Raw genomic sequence first — 21,158 nt, 5'->3', positions numbered from 1 at the left:
GATTGATTGATTGATTGATTGAGTAAATGTAAGTAGTTACTTTCCACCGCAGCTTAAATCCTGTAAACCTGTTTGAGAGCTCCGGGGATATTTAATATTCTTTTGAAATACGTGGATGAGAAAACTTAACTGTCTGACATTTTATCTTTTGTTCACTAAAAGACAAAACAGTGAACAATTCAGGTCAAACACAAGCAGCAGCTGCTCAGATTAACTCACCGCAATGAGCTGGTTCCAGTCCAAAACACACAGACGCGGAGGCGAGACTGTAAGGCTGTTTGAAGGCTGTTTGAAGGCTGGTATCCCGGTGCTGACATGTGTCCAAACGTCAGAACGAAAGTCAAAGGGTTCACTTTCCCGAAAACAAGAGTCACTTGAGGAAAACGCGGCCTGGAGGATGCGGGCATCGATCCCGCTACCTCTCGCATGCTAAGCGAGCGCTCTACCATTTGAGCTAATCCCCCGACATGCGTCACTGTCTGTTTCATAATATTTAACATGATAAACTGACTAATTGTCCAGCGCTGAAGGCGGGGACCACAATACTTCGCCGAGCGACTCGTAAAAATACGAACCGACCTGTCGCCTCCTGACAGCTGATTGGCTGAATAATAGATCCAGGGCAGATATGATTGGTTGGAGTTTGAAGGGTGGGGGCGTGGGGGGGCGGGTCGTTTCACTGGAAAAACATGGAGGCAAAAGATAGAAACAGCGACGCTGAGTCGATTTTCCCGACACAGCTCGATGTGATCTGCTGAAGCTGGAGGCTGAGGCTGAGGGCCTCCATCAGAGACTTGACCCGAGGTCTCCCAGCTGGCCGCAGGAGCAGCCACAGCTGACCACCGCGAACTTCTCCAGGCTCAGCACGATATCAAACATGCAATAAACAGCTGACACTCATTATAACCTGGCATCATTAGCGCCTGTTTCTCTGCAGGTGGGTGCAAACAGCCTTTAACCAGCTCAGTGTCACATCCATCACATGACAGTTCTCACAAACTGTCCCAGGCTCAGACCACAGCAGCGATCAGACCTCAGAAATAACCTCATCCAGCCACACCTTCAGATCAGCAGCATCCAGAGAAGCCCAACCACCCATCATTAATGCATATATACATTATACTTCTCTTTTATATCTATATATTTAGGACATTATTATATTGTTCTTATTGATGATATTTGTTCTTGCAGGTTCTGCAGCCTTCCTGTTCTCTGCTGCTGTAACACTGGGTCTGATAGAGGATCTGATCTTATGCTGTGACTGAGTGGATGACAGCAGCTGATCACACAATCACTGCATTTACAGATTCATCATCGATGACACAGCGGCCACATGTGATCACACACAGATCCTGCCAACATTAGCTACAGGCTGCACTTCAGCAATGCTAACATTCAATAAACTTAAAGCAGGCTGAGTAAAACCTTTGTGTCCTCAGATCAGCAGTAAACTCCTCTGGTTTCCTCCTATCCTTCCTCCTCTGAGCGCCACTGGTTGGTTGGGCTTGTGAAACCTTATGCTGCTAACTGAATAGTCCATTTGAAGAACTCGCTTCTTGCTAAAAGCTTGAGAAAAAAAATAAAACAAATAAAAACAAAACTGAAATCCACTTTAGCAAGTTATCAGAAATAACGGGGCAAGCTCATTGGTCAGATCGGGATTTCCCAGCAGGCCTTACTTCATAACTTCTGAGAAGAAATTAACAAATTAACAAGTGGTGTGTATCATATTTATTTTCATAAAACATGCAATTTTGAACAATTTCAATAAGGACAATAAAAATATTAAAGACTATGACTCAAAACCATACATGTGCATTGCACTGACTACAGCATTTATATTTATGCCACTGATTTGTGTTGTAGTATCATACAATATAGAACTTGTGTCATGTCATTGTTCGTTAAAGTTCTTCTCTTAGAATTATTATTATTTTAATTATTTATTCATGTTATGAAATATCTGAGAGTTGGCTCGGTTGTGTGCTTCTCCCTCTTCTGTCATCAGGTTGCTAACCTTTAAGGAACGTTCCAGGAAGGTTTCCATCCGTTATACTGGTTACAGATTATTATCAAAGTCTTATATAAGACGACTCTCTGACAGGTGCCGATGGACGCCTCACACAGGGCATCAAAGTGTCCAGAAACCGCCCTGAAGGTTACGTCTCCATGACTGACTGAATGGCTCGCGTGTGTGTTCTCTCTCCACCACATTTTATTTGGCGTTTGCGTCTCTTTGTGGTCGTTTTGTATATTTTTTCTGCCGTTATATGTCTTACATTAAAATACAGAGGACACAAAGTATAGTAACTTAAATGAGGGGTTAGAGATGAAGGTAAAATAAAGAAGAAAAATACAATAATATAGTTTAATTCCTGTGAAGTGACTCCTGATGAGGAGTGTGTGTGGGGACTTGTATGGACATCACTGTGAGGACCAGTTTGAGTTTTACAGCTGGGGACTGAGGACTCTTTGGTCAGTCCTCACAACTTCAAATACCTTTTCGTGGGTTAAGACCTGGTTTTAGGGTTCAGGCTAGAATCAGGTTTAGGTTAGGTTAAGGTTAACAGTTGTGCATCATGTCTGAATGTCCTCACAAAAATAGAGATACGAACATGTGTGTGTGTTCACCTGCTTTATAAAGACCATGACAGAGTCCTGCAGCGGAAATAGAACAAAGCTGAGATGTGTCGGCATGTGGCAGCAGGCTGCAGGAATACCAGCCGGGCTGCATTTAGACTGTGAGCAGACACACACACACACACGCACACACACACACACACACACACACAGGAATGCTGCTGGAACTTTCCGGCAGGGTTCGTGTGTGTATATAAGCTGCAGGGAGGCAGGACATCAGACAGACAAACAGTCAGACTCAAGACCGAAGCTGATCATCTGAAACCAGACCTCCAGACCTCCAAAAACCACCACCAGGATGTTGTGTCCCAGCGTCTTCCAGCCGTCTCCCGTCACCATGAGGCCTTTCATGGACCTGCACTGGCCCGTCCGCAGCCTGTGGCCCGAGACCCGGCCCCTCTTCTACCACATCGAGCAGGAGATGATCCGCCACATGCAGGAGATGAGGCAGAGCATGGAGTTTATGGAGAAGCTGCACCAGAAGATCTTCGATGAGATCGACCAGACCTCTTCCTCCACGGGGGTCTTCCAGCCCATCACCTTCCAGGACCTGGGGAGGGACAGCAGCAACTTCGCCCTCAGCCTGGACACTAAGGAGTTCTCCCCAGAGGAGCTATCAGTCAAACAGGTGGGCAGGAAGCTGAGGGTGAGCGGCAAGACGGAGAAGAAGCAGGATGATGGGAAGGGCTCCTACTCCTACAGGTGTCAGGAGTTCAGGCAGGAGTTCGACCTGCCGGATGGCGTTGACCCTGAGACCGTCACCTGCTCGCTGGTGGGAGGCCGGCTGCAGATCCAGGCGCCACGGGAGAAGGCGTTGACTGATGGAAAAGAGAGAGTGGTCCCCATCAGCGTCACCTCGGCCCCAGCCATCACCTCCTCATCCTCCAGCGGGGGGCCAGAGGGGAGCAGCACCTCCTCCTCAGAGAGCGTCCCTGCTGAGAAAAACTGAAGAGGAAACATCCAGAGTGGACCATCTCATCTGTTCACCTATCTTTGTTGTTTCAGTGTGGTTTCATTGTGTCTGATGGACGGAGGAACATGAAGCTAATGTTTTTATAATAAATGTCTCATGTGATGAGTGATAAGGAGTCTGATTTACTTTGGTCACAGTTCTGTGGTGAACGATTGATGATGAGTTTCCATCAACAAATGAGAACCAGAGAGAACCATCTCACCTACTTACCCATCTCTGTTGTCTCTGACATGTCTGTGACATTCTTTACTTGCACTTTGATTTTTAAACAATTAACTGTTTATAATAAACTAATTATTTGAATTATGTGATGTTTCAAGTTTGATTTATTTTGGTCTTGTGATAAAGACGAATGTATTTTGTTGAACAGACAGTTGTTTCTGTCATTTGGTTGGGCCATGGAGGATCCACCAGCTGGATCCTCCATGGCCCAGGAAAAGAAAGACGGATTTGAAGGAGCCTTCTAAAAACTGTATAATTGTGCTAATGAGACACAATTGGTCCTCAAGTGCAACCTCTGAAGGACGCGGCCTCTGAACTGAGACACAGCAAAGTTGACTTTCATTGGCTCAAGTGGAAGCTGCCTGTGTCTACATCTGTCTGAAATCAAACGCCCCTTGTTTCAAAAGTAATTCAGGATTTTGAAGGTATATCAGCCACACCTATCTAGCTCTAAGCCATCATCTACAGTTCCCTGCCCCAGTAACGTGGTCATGTGACTGTTTGCTGTGTGAAGCAGCTGAGAATCTGATGCTGCTTTAAAATAGTGTCAGAGGAGGCACAGTATGAAGAGTACATGTCACATATTCATAACCGAACACATGAGAAACATTCAGACTGCTCTGTGCATGTTTGTTGACACCTATGTTTGGAGATGGGTCAAAGGTCACCACTGAAAAGTAGTTTTCAGGACAAAATGGATGGTACTCATATTTGAACCAGTTAAAAACTGGTTCCCTTCACCAACTGTAGATCCACAGCCTCAGCCTCGCCATTAGAGTCAGGAGGTCAGAGTTTCCTGCAACACTTCTCACAAACAGGGAATTTACTGAGACAGGAAATGAGACCGAGGCAGATTAGAAAATAAAATAAAGGCACTGAGTCATGAGGAGCTTATTTTAGAAACATCTCTCTGAACCATTTGTTGTCAATTTTATTGTTACACTGTGGCATTTTACCAGTAAAACTGTGACTTTCTCATAATATTTTGAATTTCTACTTATTATTATTATTACTATCATTATTGTTATTGTTATTATGTCCATCTGTTGCATTCTTGTGACTGCAATATCTCACTAACACCTTGAGGGACTTTCTTCATATTTGACACAAATGTTCACTTCAGATGAACTGATTAGAATTTGGTGGTCAAAGGTCAAAGGTCAAGTTTACAAAACACATTTTTAGCCATAACTGAAGAATTCATATAGTAATTATGACACAATTTAACATGAATGTATAACAGATTAAGAGGATGTAGTGATGACATTTTACACTCAAAAGGTCAAAGGTCAACTACACTGTGACATCATAATGTTCTACAAAAACAACTGGACTGGTGGTGGAGGCATTCAACCTTGAAGTGATGATTCTAGTTTTCTCATAAAATTAATTTAATTTTCATATTATAACTTTTTTAAAATCATAAATTAAACTTGTAATTTCTTTTCACACTTATAAAGTTTCAAACATCAACTAACAATGTTGTTGCTGCTGTGTTTACTGATGTTTACTGATCCTTTAATATTAATAGCAGAATCAGTTGTGTGAGGTTATGTGTCCGGTATTAAAAGACCTGTCTATCAATGAGACACTGACAGCAGGGTCTAGTCCTGTGGTTTGGATTTTGGTGGTGGGTGGGGCTCAGAGCTGAACCTGTAGTTGGATTAAAACAAACATAATGACCTGTTGTTACCAGAGCTGCAGAGAGAAGCCTGAGAGAGGAGATGTTAAACTACACTGAGATGGTCTTGGTTCTTAAAACCACAAATATATCTTCTGATTGATATCAACATTTCAAATAAAACACATGGGACCTTTAAATGTGACCATAAAGGCTCCATGAAGGTTTTTTCAACTAGTGTCTGACAGACTTGACGGGAGTGATGATAATAAAGACAGGACGCCAGTTTTCCCCTTTCTTTGTAAAATAATTCTCATTAAACTTAATTTATTCACAAACTGCTTTTCAAATTGCCATGTTGTTGTTTTTCTTTTAATCACATACAATAAAAAACATTTCTAAAAGACAAGCGATGTCCGAGTCTCTCCACTTTGTACACAACTGCTCCTCCTCCGTCCTGAAGCTTCTTTTATTTTTTCAAACACGATGTGTTCATTACGACATCTCGCCGCGCTCAGACATCAGATTAGAAATATTAAGAAAAAACAGCAGAAAATAATGAACAGAAGGACTAAAAATTTAACAGCTACAGTACACATTTCCTTTTCTTCTCCGTTAGTTTTGTCTTTTCCATTTTTTTCTTTTTAACATTTTGATTTACAGAATAGTAGAATATGTTCAGTTAAGGCTTATGCTGAGTGTTATGGACCAATCAACAGAAACAAACCAACAAACCAGGAGGGTGGAGGGAGAGGGGTGTGTACAAGTGTGTTACAGGGATGGTGTGTGTGTGTATGTGTGTGTGTGTGTCTGTGTGTGTATGTATGTGTGTTACAGGGACATTCTTTCTTGACACATTACATTTTTTTAAATGTATTTTAAATTTTTTTTATTATTTTGGTTGAATTGATCCTTTAGACGTTTTCCATCTACTCTGGTGTGTCACCAAGTTAGAATTTGTAATTAACAGAACAAATAGTCTTATTCTCCTTTTCTGTTAGAGACAGATGTTCAGATATCTCCAATATGCGTTTTAAGTATGGAGCTGGAGTCAGGATGTGGTTAGCCTAACTTAGCATACAGACTGTAAAATTAAGAGAAACAGCTGGAAACCTACCAACACCTTTAAAGCTCTGTGATTAACATGTATCTGTTCACTATCAACACAAACAGAAAGTCTACAGCTACACATAGTGGTGCTTTCAGCTAAGTGCTAATATTAGCATGCTAACACAATGACAACACTAATATGCTAATGTTCAGTAGGTAGAAAGTTTACATGTTCATAACTATTTTAGCATGCAAACCTTTGCTAATTCCCAGTGTCGGGAACGTCATGAGTTCTGCAGGTATTTGATCATTAATTAGTACTGGATAAAATAAAATGTTGACCTGATGGTGGCGCTGGAGGAAAATTCAGAGGATCAACAAAGTTATCACAGACCGACTGACTTGTGGAGCCACGCTGGTGGAGTTATGTGTTGGAACTATTTCCTGATGAACAACAGTTCAGAAAACAGACGAACCTGGGTCGTGGCTGTAAGTAAACAAGCTGCCATCACTGCGGTGGCATCTCACACAGTGATGTAAGTAAAGGACTTTACTACTGAACAGTTTTGTTTAGAGATATATCCAGGAGATCTGGCAGACTGTGTTAAACAGTTGCTGAAATCACAATAAAAGTTATAATCTGAAAAACATCTGTCCAGTTTTAATAGGTAGACATAAAGTTGGTGTGACACTAAATTCTGTGACCTGAACAGAAATTTTGGACGCTCCAAATGATTTGATCACATCTGATCACACACATGTACTTTAGTTCAATATGTGTTATCAAAACTGTGCCCTTTAGTATTTACATACGGTCACAGAAATCCACTGCAGTGAGATCACATTCACATATTGTAAGATGAATGAGAACAAGAAAAAAACCCTTATTCCAAGGTGGTTAGCCTTACTAGCTCTACTGCTAACCCTGTAGTCACACCAGATAAACAGCCTGATTTAGCTAATTTTGCTGTGAAACCAGATCCTAACAAACAGTGTACAGCTCCTGTAAAATGAGCTGAGCAGATTGTTTTAGTGTTAAAACTGGATTTTATTTCAAGCTAGCCGCAGCTATTTTGCCAACAGTTTGTTGACATGTCTGTGCACTTTTCAGCAAGAGGGAGATGTTGTTGGTGCTGAATTACAAGCCTGAGGCTGATGTGAATTGCCACACAACAGCTTATAATTACTGTTTAAGTTATATGACATGAAGCTGCATAACACATTTGGTCATTATGCTATGCTAGGCTAACCATAATGTCCAGACTCCAGCTCCTGTACGTAACGCAAAAACATAAACCGGATTGTGATCATATTTCTCAAAATGTTGAACAGTTCCTTTCAGAGAGCTAAAACAGAATCAGCAGCAGGATGTATTTCCGTTTTCCCAACAATGTGACAGATGAAAACCGAAATGAGACAGAAAAAATATTACACAAACTGAAACTCTGCATTTTTCCCTCGAATCAAACACGTTCACATCCAGCAGCAGCAGCTCACTGACACACATCTCATCTCCTACAGAGTGATTTTGTTGTTGTTTTAAGAGGAATCCGAAAATTTAATTGAGTAAAGTTGCCACAATTAAATGACAATAATCCATCACAGTCAGTCAAGTTTTACACACAGGGATTTTGTTTGGTCAAACACACATTATTTAATGGTACCTCTGCCCTTGTGGTGCATTCAGGGACTTTGTGACATTTAAGATCTAACACATGCATTACTTTTTGCAAACTTGATCATTATCTGTAACGTTGCTGGGTGGACAGGACCGTATGAATATAAGGGTGTTATAAGGACATTGTGTCTGTCTGTGTGTGTTACAGGGACACTGTGTGAATATGTGTGTTACAGGGACATTGCGTCTGTTTGTGTGTTACAGGGACACTATGTGAATATGTGTGTTACAGGGACATTGTGTCTGTCTGTGTGTTACAGGGACATTGTGTGAATATGTGTGTTACAGGGACATTGTGTCTGTCTGTGTGTGTTACAGGGACACTGTGTGAATATGTGTGTTACAGGGACATTGCGTCTGTTTGTGTGTTACAGGGACACTTTGTGAATATGTGTGTTACAGGGACATTGTGTGAATATGTGTGTTACAGAGACACTATGTAGATATATGCTTTGTAATGTTGATGTTTGTAATGTACTTGATTGTCTTCTGGGTCTGAGTTTTTAACATCACTCTTAGGTGCTTTTTCAGCAGCTTTCAACACTAATTCATCATCAAAGAAAAGTCTTAAACTGTTTAAAAAAATAAACTAAAACACCGACTGTGATGGATTATCTCCCTGCGTGGTGCAGAAACAAAATGGCTGCCTGAATGAAAGGAAATCAATCTGATTTGTATTGATCAACAGGAATGTGAAGTATGATTCTCAGTACAGAATATTAAATATGTAAAATGAGCCATGTGGTCCTTTGTGCGGCGGTGCAGCTGTCAACAACAGCACAGACGCTCAGTGAAACTGTGAAATGCTGTAAAATGTTCACAGACCTTAAACGTGCAGTTTTTGTTCTTTTTGTGGGTTCGAGTGAAAACTGGAGGAAAAAAAAATTACACCTTAATTTGCAGCTGTTTTCAGTTCACACTTTTCCACCACATTCACACCTCATGGTTCTGTGCATTCTCAGATTAAATCCAGATGGGTAAACACATTGTACAAACTGTCAAACACTGAGCTTCTGTTCAGATTTATAATCTTGTTGATATTTCTTTGATCTAATTTCACAGTTTCAGACTGGGTGGAGCTCACTGCTTTGTTTGGTGACAACAGTGTTTGTTTTTTTGTCATGTTAACATTTCTCAGAGATAGGATATCACATCAGCTCTTGGATCTAAACTGACTAGAGATCACCGTGCAACGCAGACTCTGTACAGAATCAGACCAGACTTTAACCCTGAACCTGAGGTCACCATCTACAGATCTGCTGTCATTTGACGTTTAGCTCGAGGTCACGATGTCTGACTAACCACCTGAACAATCAACAATCTGTCTGTTGGACAATTAGCTGGATATCTAAAAGGTCAGAAGTTTAGGTTGTGTTTATTTGGACTGGAGCTCTTTAAATGACCTCATCTGGTTGTGTCCTCTTCTTCTGCAGAGGATTAATGGCACTGACTGTTTATCTCAAAGAATACAACAGTTGCCGATGGGAATGTGCCATCATTTTAAAATCTGTGCTAAATTTGGATGGAAACTCGAGTTGAGAACAGAAGAGGCAAATTTTTGTCGTTCAGAAATGAAGAGTATGAAAGGTCCTGTGGGTCAGTACGAGTCTGCAGACTGTCAGGGGTTAATGTGGATCAGATTTATTAGAACACAATCTGGATTCAATCTGGACACAAGTCACATGACCACCAGTGGGATTCAAAATCACACACCACACACACCACACACACACACACACACATACACACACACAGCTCTCTCTCTCTCTCACACACACACACACACACACACACACACACACAGAGTGTTTGTAGTGTTGTTCGGTGACAGGTGTGTGACAGGAATGTGTGAACACTCTGGTGAACAACAGCATCAGTGGCTACCTGCCCTCAGTGAAGCCTGACGGGACGCCACCGCAAAACACCAGCAAACCTGAACACATCACTACGCCAAGGTCACATGACTATGACAGTTAGTGTTTACACAGGTGTGTGTGTATGTGTGTGTGTGTGTGTGTGTGGTGGATCAGCAGCAGTGATGGGTGTGTTTCAAACCTGAAACCACTCTGTGTGTTCATGTATTTATTGTTATAAATTAAGTTTTGCCAGTGGGAGATAATTGATTCTGGTCAAAGCCATGATCAATATCATGATAAATACCATAGCAACGCCTCTGCTAATGTATTAATAAAAGATTTAAAATCAATATTTTACTTTAAATCAAACTAGAAGTCTAGACGTGGGGCTGTGTGAGGTTCTTATTTATACTCAGTGTGTCAGCTGCAGCAGCTTCAGTGTGGAGGAGCAGCAGGAGCTGAGTGATGAGCTGCTGAGGACGAAGTCAGCAGAAAAAACTGTTCTAGACAAAAAATCCCACTGGAAAAAAACTAAGTCTACGTTTTATTTTGAAAATTTTCACCACTTTATCTGACATCATACAGACTTTTACTTTGGAACTACATTTTTGAACTACTGTAGTCCTACGCACAAGTGCAGCTACACTTAGCTCTGTCTGACGGAAACAGCTGGTCTGCGGAGCGATACGGTGTGCGCTGTAGCTGCGCTTGTGCGTAGGAAAACGGTAGCTCAGTGGTTGAAAAATGTAGTTCCAAAGTAAAGGTCTGTATGATGTCAGATAAAGTGGTGAAAATTTTTAAAATAAAACATAGACTTAAACTGATATTAGCTTTTTATCTGTGGGTATTTCTATTAAAATGGCTGAAACAGTCTTTTCCTACAATAAATCTACTGCAGGAGACACTGACTACAGGTAAGAACCTCACACATCCTCACATCAGATAAACACAACTAGCATCAAGTTCATCATCAACAATATTGTGTTGATTTCTGCCATGAAAACTGTGACGAACACATTAAATCCACAACAGAACTGAAACTAAATAAAAAGAACGAAAACTACGATGAAAAGTTTTGTATGTTTCACTGATGAATAAAATCTAAATGATGATGTGAAGGTGACAGATGGTCGTCTTGTCGTACGTCGACTTCCTCTTGTTTGGACTTGAACTTTGTGTCTGTTTTGTGCTAAAGAGATGACGTGTGTTTTCTTTAAATCCTGACCGTGTGTGTGTCTGTGTGTGTGTCTGTGTGTGTGTATGTGTGTGTTGTGGTGCAGGGCCGTGTGACCAGCGTGGTGATGATGCTTCAGGTTGGCACGGCAGTGCGGTGACAGCCTCATCAGACTGTAGTGTGTTACAGAGACTCAGCCACTGTGTGCTGGAAGACACCTGGACGCCAAAATCCGGGACGCTGAGGGGACACCTGGGCAGTCTGAGTCCAGTCACCTCTGCATCTGGGCTTCAGACACCTGGACGATGGCTTGTTGGTGCGTCAGCCCGGAACGAACTGGTTCAAACTGGGAATCATGGCGTCGGAGGTTAGAGAAGGTCAGATGCAGGAGCGAGGACAGACTGCGGCGTCCTCTCAGCGAAGGCGTCCAGAGTTACTCTCAGATCCTCGTTCACAAACAAACAGCTCCAACAGCAGACGTGTTAAAGCAGCAGGAGGATCTGCGTGAAGCCACAGCGCCGAGGCTTTAACGCCGGCAGTCACATCATCACTGTCGTCAATCAGCTTCCTTCACCCAGCTCATCCAATGAGAGAAGGTGTTGTTCCTGAGAGCCTTGCTGATTGGTGGCAAGGAGGCGCAGAGTGTCGACGATGGTGGTCCAGGAAGGGGTTCAGATCATTTCAAAATAAAACTAAATAAAAAAACTGAAACAGAGAACAGCCTTCCATTTACAAACACGTCAGTTTTCTTCTATTAAGTTCAAGTCGAGTTCTGTACAATCCCTCTCAAATACCGCCTGCTGCGCCGCCTCGCGCTCATCGGCTTCCTCCTCCCCGTCGTCGTCATCATCGTCCTCACGGCACTCCTCGTCGCTCTCGCTCAGTGGCCCGATGCTGCTCCTGCCCAGGCACTCGGCCGGAGAGCAGGAGCCCCGGAAGTCGCCCATGAAAGGCTCCATGCCCATGCAGATGTCACCGCCACATGCCAGCCTGCTGCCGCCGCGCTCCAGACACTGTGGATCGATGCTGCGGGTCTGAGGGGCGACAGGAAGAACACAGACACTCACCAACAGCTCAGGACAATGAGCCCAAACCTCAGAGTAAATCCACCTTCTGGAGCGTCCCAGTCAGACCTGAAGAGAGCCCCCCCCCCCTCGCTGCTGCAACACGTAAGCGTTAATCATGTTTCTGTCATCATCAAATTACACTGATTATTAATCCAATGATCAAAAACCAAAGACATTCAGTGAATCTGAGTCAGTGGAGAAACGGCCAACAGCTCGTACCTGAGTCATCTTGGTGAAGTCGAGGACGGGTCGGGCGCAGGGTCGGTCGGGGTCTCGGCGTCTCTTCAGACCTGGTTTGAGCAGCAGCAGGTCGCAGGGCTGCGAGTGGCAGCGCGGCAGCTGCGGTGGCAGGCTGCGCCGCAGAGACGACGGCGTACTGCAGGCTGAGGATGGCGAGGCAGGCACTGGGCCCCCTGCAGCGGCTCCTGCTGCGGTGGAGCAGCCCGGTGGAGGCGCCGCTGCTTGGCTCGGCACGGGAGGCGGAGGCAGGAAGGTGGAGGCTGCTGAGTCTCTGATGAGCACGGGAGAGAGAGAGAAACGCCTCTGAGGAGGGGGAGGCGGGTGGAGGGGCGAGGGTGAGGAGGAGCAGGAGGAGGGGGAGGGGAAGAAGCAGCAGCAGGCTCCTCCCCCTGCAGCCGCCTCGCTGGGGTCCCAGGGGAAACTCCAGGGCAGCGGGGAGTCTGGAGACAGTGCCAGGCTGAAGAAGGTGGGGCTGGATGAGGAGTGCAGCGATGAGTTCAGAGAGGAGCTAGGGGCGCGGAGAGGACAGGCTCCTCCCCCTGCCGCGCCTGCCCCTATACCGCCACCCCCCACCCCTGCCCCGCCACCTGTAACCCCTCCCCCAGCTCCCCCGTGACACTGCTGGCGACTGACGGGAGTCCAGACCCGTGAAGCACTGGGCCGCCAGGTGTAGCGGCAGCGTGACAGGTCCTCGGGCACCGACAGCGAACGGCAATGGCGTTTGGGTGGCGGGGGAGGAGGGGGAGGGGGGCCAGGGCCAGGAGGTGCCGCCGCTGCTCCAGGGAGGGACAGCTCGGATGCTGAGGTGCTGGGTGCCAGGGGCCGGTGCTGCTGTGGCTGAGAGGGGGCCCCGTCCAGGGGGTCTCCCCCCTCCTGCAGGTGAGCATCTGGCGGCACCAGGGGCACGGGGCCGGGGGGGAAACTAGAGCTCAGTAACCCCCCCTGCAGGCTGGACTTGGAGGGAGGGCAGAGCTGCCAGTAGCTGCTCTCTGAGGACACACACACACACACACACACACACACACACACACACACACACACACACATTGAATTTTAAAAAGATAAACTGAAACCAGTTAGAAACCAGTTAAACCAGTGAAGGTCAGACATCACGTTTGTGTATTTATTGTTCAATGTTTTCAGGTCATTCTTCTTTTATAAACTTTTATCACTATATATCGATTGTAATTTCCCCTTTATTTTCCACTGTTGAATTGCATTATGGGAAATGCAGGATCCAGTGTTTTCAGAGTTTGATCCGAACTAGAGACAAAAAGTCAGAACATCTGCTGCTGTGTTTAACCTGACTGGTCCCAGGTAAACTCACCAGGCATCAAGCCATCTGGGGGCCAGCACTCTGCGAGGGTTTTCGGGTCCAGCAGGGACTGAAAGGCAGAAACACAGACACAAGATGAGCTTCAACAACACTTCTTACTTCACCAGTGGTGTAAGTTAAGGATTATATGCGTTGAACAAAGGTTTTATATCTAAAACTTGTGGAGCTGTTTGTAAAATGAGAAGATGGTCAAATGTCACTGATCAGCTGCAGGTTGAGCTGTGGACAGGAAGTTCATCTGGATGAGTGTTTTGTTGGAGCTTCATCTAGTGGACATTTGAGAAAACTGCAGCTCTGAGTTCAACACTCAGCTGGTGAAAGCTGGTGAAAACCTGAGATAACCAAACACCTTAACACCTGCTGAGTCTATTCTCCACATCAGACTGTTGAGTTCTCTCTTCCTACCACTCCACATCATCATCATCACCATCATCATCAAACTCTACCAACAACAAGAAACAACAAGATGGAGAAAAATTAATTTGCAAAGTACTTTGTCACTTTATTTTGACTCAGTCAGTAGAAAACTAATCTGCAGCAGCATCATTTAAGTCTTTTGTTTCAGCTCTAAAAATCAGGATGTGTGGTTGTTCCATGGCAAAGATGCACAACTGAAACTGAGCTGGACCTGGACCCGCTCCACTGGACCCAGTAAAAGATGGTCAATGATTGAGGATGTGGTGGAAAACTGTTGTTGAACCGCTGCAAACAAATGACATCATCATGTCTTATTATCATTCAGCCTGTGTCATCTGGTTTGAGCCTGGTGTCAGCTGGTTTCAGCCGAGTATCAGCTGGATTCAGTCTAGTTTCAGCCGATTTCAGTCTAGTATCAGCTGGTTTCAGTTTAGTATCTGCTGGTTTCAGTCTAGTGTCAGCCGGTTTAAGTCTAGTATCAGCCGGTCTCAGTTTAGTATCAGCTGGTTTCAGTCTAGTGTCAGCTGGTTTAAGTCTAGTATCACCTGGTTTCAGTCTAGTATCAGCTGGTTTCAGCCTATTATCAGCTGGTTTCAGTCTAGTGTCAGCTGGTTTAACTCTAGTGTCAGCTGGCTTCAGCCTATTATCAGCTGGTTTAAGTCTAGTGTCAACTGGTTTAAGTCTAGTATCAGCTGGTTTAAGTCTAGTATCAGCTGGTTTAAGTCTAGTATCAGCTGGTTTCAGCCTAGTATCAGCTGGTTTAAGTCTAGTATCAGCTGGTTTAAGTCTAGTGTCAGCTGGTTTCAGCCTATTATCAGCTGGTTTAAGTCTAGTGTCAGCTGGTTTAAGTCTAGTATCAGCTGGTTTCAGCCTAGTGTCAGCTGGTTTAAGTCTAGTATCAGCTGGTTTCAGTCTAGTGTCAGCTGTATTTATTGTAAAATCATCAGTCAGAGAGGTGTAAAGCCGTTGCCCCCTCCTGAACCCTCACAGAGTTAATTGACATCACCTGGCAAGTGATGAGTGTGAAAGGCTGCTGGAATTAAGAGGAATGGGACACCACTCTGTGTATATAATATAATAATATATATACACATACCTTTGACATGTTTGCAGCCTACGGAAGCCTCAACGACAAGTCTCTAATGGATGGCCTCAACTTCAGTCTGAGCAACATGCAGTATTCTAACCAGCAATTCCAGCCAGTCATGGCTAACTAACTCATCATCACGATGTTATTTATGAATGTTGATGATGTCTGAACGTTGCGTACTATTGTGGGTTTGTGACTTTTGATTTTATGTTTCTATTTCCCCCCTTGTATATTTGTTTTCCTAATATGAACTAAAGATTTAAAAACTTTATGGATTCGAGCCGGTAGTCCTCATGTCCAGTCCACGTTTGCTCTGAAATGAGACACTTGAACTGGGATCTGTGACTCTGTGATGGGCTGAAAGCAGGTGAGGTGCAGGTGTTACAGACTCACCAGGTAGAAGTCCCCCGGCTGAGCAGGGTCGCCTTCCAGAGTCTGCTTCCTCAGGCTCTCCACCAGCAGCGTAACCACAGCATGGTGGCAGGGGACGGGGGCGCCAAGAGGGGAGATGGGAAAGGGAGCCGGTGAGGAGAAGGGTAGAGGAGGGGGAGAGAATGGGGAGGAGAGGGGAGGAGGAGGAGGAAGAGGAGGAGGAGGAGGCGGGAGGGGAGAGCCACGCCCGTCTGTGTGTCTGTCCGTTTGGTCCGTCGCAGGAGGAGGGGAGGGGGAGGGGGATGGGGTGGTTCAGACTCCTCCTCCTCCTTACCAACTCAGGGCCAGGTAGCCCCGCCCACTCTCACAAGGACATTGTCAGTCAGCTGTTGCCCCAGGCAACGTACCTGGAGAGGAGGGAGACGTAGGTGAGTGTTGCAGAGTCACATGTTCATTAAAATGTTGCGAGTTCACTGATCCTTCTGTCCCCTCTGGATCCACAGTCCAGAACCCAGACAGGTTCTGTTCACTGGGATGAAAAGACCATCGGACTGGACCCATCCAATGTTTGGAAAATCATTTAAACAATTAACTGATTATCAAAATAGTTGTCGATTCATTTTCTGCTGATCAAATTATCACTGCAGCTCAACTTGAATCACTTTGTCCTGGAGGAGAAAACAGAACATTATCAAAGGTCCCAAAGGTGGATGTCCATGTGTTTGTGATTATAAAGCAGGTCTAGGTTCTATATTAATACTGTGAAAGTATCAAAGCCTCAGTCCACAGAGAAATGCACACAGCCTGTATTCAGACACTGAGCCTTAAAACCAGCCGTCAGGACTTCTGCAACTTTGTGATGTCACAACAAAACAATCACCGCCCCCAAGCCCCGCCCACCTGGACCCACCATCCAACCTTACAGGATTTGGTTTCTCTGAGTGTTTACCTGAAATCTGCTGTATTTTTATTGGATCATTCAGAAAACAGTCAGCCAATCATAAGAGAGACTCAGAGCCTCTCTGAGAGAATAATGTTGTGGATGGATCAGGTGAGTGAGTTTCTCAACCTCTGGCTTTGAACCAGGTCATATAAAACTCAACTAACACAACTAACAACTGGTTTAATTATTGATTAGTCCACTCATTATTTTCTCCATTAAAAACAAATCTCTTAGTCTTTAAAATGTCAAAGAGAAGTGATCACTTGCCCATTCAGTTTTCTCATCCGACTGCTTTAACCGACAGTCTGAGATTCATTTCACTGTCACATGTGACAAAGACAAACACAAGACTTCACATTCAAGAAGCTGGAGCCAGAAACTATTCAGCATTTTAGCTTGAAAAGGACTTAAATGATTAATCGATTTTCAGAGCAGTCAGCTGTTTAATTTTCTGTCTATTGATTAATACACTCATCATTTTTAACACATCTGTCATAAAGATGATTATGGGAAATATTCTGCTCTGTATTTGTACAATAAACCCTGCTAATGTAACACAACTTTGTGTGACATTGTCATTAAAGCAGGGAAACACAACAACTCTGTGGACTAAAAAAAAAAATTCAGACGTACAGAAGTGTTATCAGCAAACTGTCACAAGTGTCACAGTAAAAGTACTTCACTGTGCAGTAAACTGTCTCTGTGACTGATCTCTGATCAGATTATTGATCCTAAGTCATTTTACTGTTGTAGCTGCTTCAGGTGGAGCTTCTCTAACTACATCATGCGCACTTAGATAGTTTCGTCCCCTGGTTCCCAACCTAGGGGTTGGGCCCCTCCAGAAGGTCACCAGATAAACCTGAGGGGTTGTCAGATGATTCGTGGGAGAGAAGAAGAAACACAGTCCTGATTCACTGATCTGGATTCAGTTTTCAGACTTTTCTCTGATCTTTGCTTTTTGTTGAAACATTGATTATTGAATAGTTATTGAACTGAGACACCTGAGAGGTTTACAGGGAAAACGTCTCTCACACAGCTCTTTTCCACTGAATGGGACCAGCTCCTCTCAGCCAGATCCTCTCTTTTTTGTTTTCCATCGGTCAAAAGTTGTGGATAGAGCCTGGTACCTGGGATTCTTTTTGACTGGTGACTGACTGCTGATTGGTCAGAGAGAATAATCACTACTGTGTTATTGTTGTTTGAGGCCTCACGTTCTGAATAAACCCTCCATTTTTACACCGTTACATTTCTGTCACCGTGGTCGCTGAGGAGGAGCAGACGTTTCTCTGTTTGGTTTCTCTTCAGTATTTATTCAGTAAATCTATTTATCATTAGCACTGTTTTGGTTTTTCTTTTGCACTAGATGCTCAGGGAGTTGCTTCGCTGTCTCACTGCTTCCAACAATGACAGTGTAGTTACCTGACTTGACTTATATCCTCCATTGTTCATGTGTATGTTGCGTCAAAGATGACATCACAATAGCTTTGTGTATTGTCGCTTTAGTACTGATGCCGCACAGAGTGCTGCAGGAATGAGTCCTAAAACTGGAAATTAGTTAGCATGCTATCACTTCCTGTTCCCTGGTCCTGAAGTCTCTGGTTGTTTCAATGTGTTTTTGGGTAGATGACTGAAATAAGGTATTGAATTTAGGCTCCAATATCATAAAGGGGTGTCACAAAAAAACCTGTCAGGATCAGAAACTGTTGTTTGCTTTCTGTAATAATCCAGAAGACAATGGAGAAATCCCACTGCCTGTTTGTGGAGGGAACCAGGGTGTTGACGACTTCAGAGTTGGACTACAGAAATACACCATCCCTGCAGCACCGTCGAGGGGGTAAAAGTAGTACCAGGTACCAAACGGCAGTAGAGTCCAGTAGAGTTGAGTCAGAACCATGTGGTGGAAAAACGCTGACAGAAACATGAGAAGGAGACACAACTAAACACTGCTCTCCTTGTTGTAAGAGGTCACATGGTTCAATGTTGAACACTGTTTTTAATAAAGTTATCACATGTTGTTTTAGGTGCAAAGAGCTGTCAGATAAATGCTGTTTGTGTGGCTGACGCTCTGATCTCAGATTTTTTTGACACTTATTGGACAGTTTTGGCTCAAACAATAATCTGAGACATGTAGAGGAGGAGTGCCTCACACAACAGATGACGCTGGGCTTCACTGTGCTGCTCTTGTCAAGGTTGTGTATTATATGTTATATGATTATTATGTGCTTTAATGTAAAATTTTAATCTGGGAAATACACCAGAAACTACAGCTGTCAGATACATGCAGTGGGGTGGATGTGTAGAGCTGCAGACAACGGGATTACTAATCACTCACTGCTTGAGTAAATGTACTTAATTACTCTGTTGATGGAGATGATTTCAGCTGTTTGCAGAAACGAGGTCAGGGGCCACAGGCAGGGGGGTCCCTGGTTGTACGTCTATAATTTTGATGTATTTAATCAAAATATAGGTTAGCGGGGGTCCCGTTAAACACGTGGGTTGTTGTGGTTAAATAATGGCTCTCGGTGTGTGGTGATGTCCGGGGGCAGCGGAGGCCTCGGCGCAGCCTCAGCCGATCCGCCTCTCTGATGCCGGACCCGCTGAGGCCGCTGGGCATCTCCGGCTGCTGCTAGCTTGTGGCTAACAGATCCCATTGTTTTCAATGGGGGATGCTAACACGCCTGTGTATTGGTTTCCCCGTTTCAGTGCAGAATACATGTGGGAATGTCATCGTGAAATTCTGACATGAACTTAGTGTGTAAAAATAAAAGAATCCAGATTTGGAGGGTTCAGGCGGAAGGTTACATCACCGGACGAGCTGCCGTTACCGAGCATCCCGAGCGGTTAGCTCGTTATAAATAATATGTCATCTCGTTATTACTGTCAAGGTCGGCACAATAAATTCAGCCATCTTGCTCACTGAAACAAACCTGCTGACTGAATATTGTGCCTCCTCCGCAGACTCACAGACTCCCGGGGCTCAGGCCGGTCTGCTCCGCGGGTCTGCGGGGCTAACAGCGAGTCACACCGGCCGCCAGGCTGCATCCAGCCGCGGCTAACGGCGGCTAACGGACCTGCTAGCAGCGTTAGCCGCGCAGATTTCACAAACAAACCCCGAACATCAGAGGGGCCGTCCGGGCTTATCGTCCCTCCTCCACCCCCTGTCAGACACGTTATTTCTGAGAAAACCTGAACGCCTCACGGGCTGAGTCACACCAGAACCAGCACCGGCAGATAATAACAGTGATACCGGCGCTGACAGTAAGGTCCGACCGGCCTGCGAGCGGCGTGTGTGGGGGAAACACGGCGGGATGCTGCGGGATGGATGAGCCCGGACCAGCTAGCTACCACAGGCAGGAAAGCAGCAAACAAGCCGTCATTTTGCTCACTATTCACCGGGTGGCATGCTTACCTGTCCGGACAGCAGGTCCGGGTGACGGGCTGAGGCTCCGGTGGGTGCAGCGGGCTGGCGGACAGCGGCGGCGCTCGGTGTATTGACCCAGTAACGTTATTATTAAAGCGCAGGACGCGGCTCCGCCTGCCGCCGCCGAAACCTCCGCGAGGAATTAAAGTCTGGATCTCAGCGCGAACGGCGGGCACCGCAGGTCCGGGGCGAGCCGCAGCACCGGCTGTGAGCAGGGTCCGGTGTGTCCCGATGATTAAAACATAATAATAACGGATCTGCGCGCACACGCCCGTGAGCGGTGGGCATTCATAAATAACATTTACGGTGCCAGGAGGGGGGGGGGGGCGCTACACCTCAGCACCAACACCTGCCTTTATTTACACTTCTTCTTATTTCACCAGCCCCCAGCCCCAGCAACTGTCGCCCAGTGCAGCAGGAATATCGCAGAAAAAACACATAGAAATAAGCAAGAATGAGAATTACCCCTAAAATGCAGGGGATGATGGGAGTTGTAGTTTAAAGTCCGGTGACAGCAGCTTGTTTACAGCAGCGGGTCTGCGGTCCCGCCACTCATCTGTGCTGGTTTCTGCTATTTCATGTGCAGACGTTTAGATGGTGTGTGTGTGTGTGTGCGTGTGTGTGTGTGTGCATGTGTGTGCGTGTGTGTGCATATGTGTGTGTGTGTGTGTGTAGGAGGGAGAGATCAGTGCAGTTTAAAGGACAAATACACAGAAACACATCATCCACCGTCAGCTCACTGTGATGCGGTCAGACTGCAGCAGCAGCCCCGTGTGGACGGGGGAGAGACACACACACACACACACACACACACACACAGCTACCCAGACTGCTCTTTATGTTGGTTAATAACTTTAATCAGTCAAAGACTAGTTCATGGAGAATATATTAATCTTTTGGAGATAACTATGAACTTGGATTTATTATTTTTTATCTGCTTTAAGAAGAAAAATTGATGATTAAAAATCAGATTAAAATCTCATAATTTGGACTCCGGTGTCCAATTTCACCTGTCAACACAAAGCAAAATAAATAAAGATAAGTCAAAGTTAGGAGAT

The 21,158-nt window shown here is 44.9% G+C and overlaps 2 protein-coding genes and 1 non-coding gene across 4 annotated transcripts; 1 reads left to right on the top strand and 2 right to left on the bottom strand.

The window, feature by feature from the left end:
- Positions 1-391: 391 nt before the first annotated feature.
- trnaa-agc (transfer RNA alanine (anticodon AGC)) lies at positions 392-464 on the bottom strand. Its single transcript has one exon. It is a non-coding gene; the product is annotated as a tRNA-Ala (tRNA).
- A 2,343-nt stretch (positions 465-2,807) lies between these two features.
- On the top strand, positions 2,808-3,728 carry hspb9l (heat shock protein, alpha-crystallin-related, b9-like). Its single transcript, XM_071506480.1, has one exon. It carries the CDS (start codon positions 2,939-2,941, stop codon positions 3,587-3,589), a length of 651 nt encoding a protein of 216 aa, XP_071362581.1. The 5' UTR covers positions 2,808-2,938; the 3' UTR covers positions 3,590-3,728.
- A 2,022-nt stretch (positions 3,729-5,750) lies between these two features.
- Positions 5,751-20,441, bottom strand: fam53c (family with sequence similarity 53 member C). 2 transcript variants are annotated; one of them, XM_071506125.1, is made up of 5 exons: positions 20,089-20,441; positions 15,758-16,143; positions 13,849-13,906; positions 12,501-13,510; positions 5,751-12,248 (listed from the first exon to the last, which is right to left on the bottom strand). In XM_071506125.1, the coding sequence occupies exons 3-5, from the start codon at positions 13,853-13,855 to the stop codon at positions 11,955-11,957; spliced, it is 1,311 nt and encodes a 436-aa protein (XP_071362226.1). In that variant the 5' UTR covers positions 13,856-13,906; positions 15,758-16,143; positions 20,089-20,441; the 3' UTR covers positions 5,751-11,954. The 2 variants fall into 2 exon arrangements, with proteins under 2 accessions (XP_071362226.1, XP_071362227.1); XM_071506126.1 differs by lacking the exon at positions 20,089-20,441 and adding an exon at positions 19,607-20,067.
- Positions 20,442-21,158: the final 717 nt, after the last annotated feature.

The sequence above is a fragment of the Trachinotus anak genome, unplaced genomic scaffold (assembly GCF_046630095.1).
Source record: "Trachinotus anak isolate AG129_WGS33_773 ecotype Australia unplaced genomic scaffold, CSIRO_AGI_Tana_v1 ptg000020l, whole genome shotgun sequence".
Classification (NCBI taxonomy): Eukaryota; Metazoa; Chordata; class Actinopteri; order Carangiformes; family Carangidae; genus Trachinotus; species Trachinotus anak.
Note: the sequence above shows the minus strand (reverse complement) of the source record. Positions and strands in the feature narration are given on the sequence as shown.

Excerpts from the sequence above, each read along its gene's own strand:
- hspb9l (XM_071506480.1), top strand. The coding sequence starts at position 2,939 with ATGTTGTGTCCCAGCGTCTTCCAGCCGTCTCCCGTCACCATGAGGCCT.
- fam53c (XM_071506125.1), bottom strand. Across the intron at positions 12,249-12,500 it reads ACTTCACCAAGATGACTCAG|ACCCGCAGCATCGATCCACA; the intron begins GTACGAGCTGTT and ends GTCGCCCCTCAG.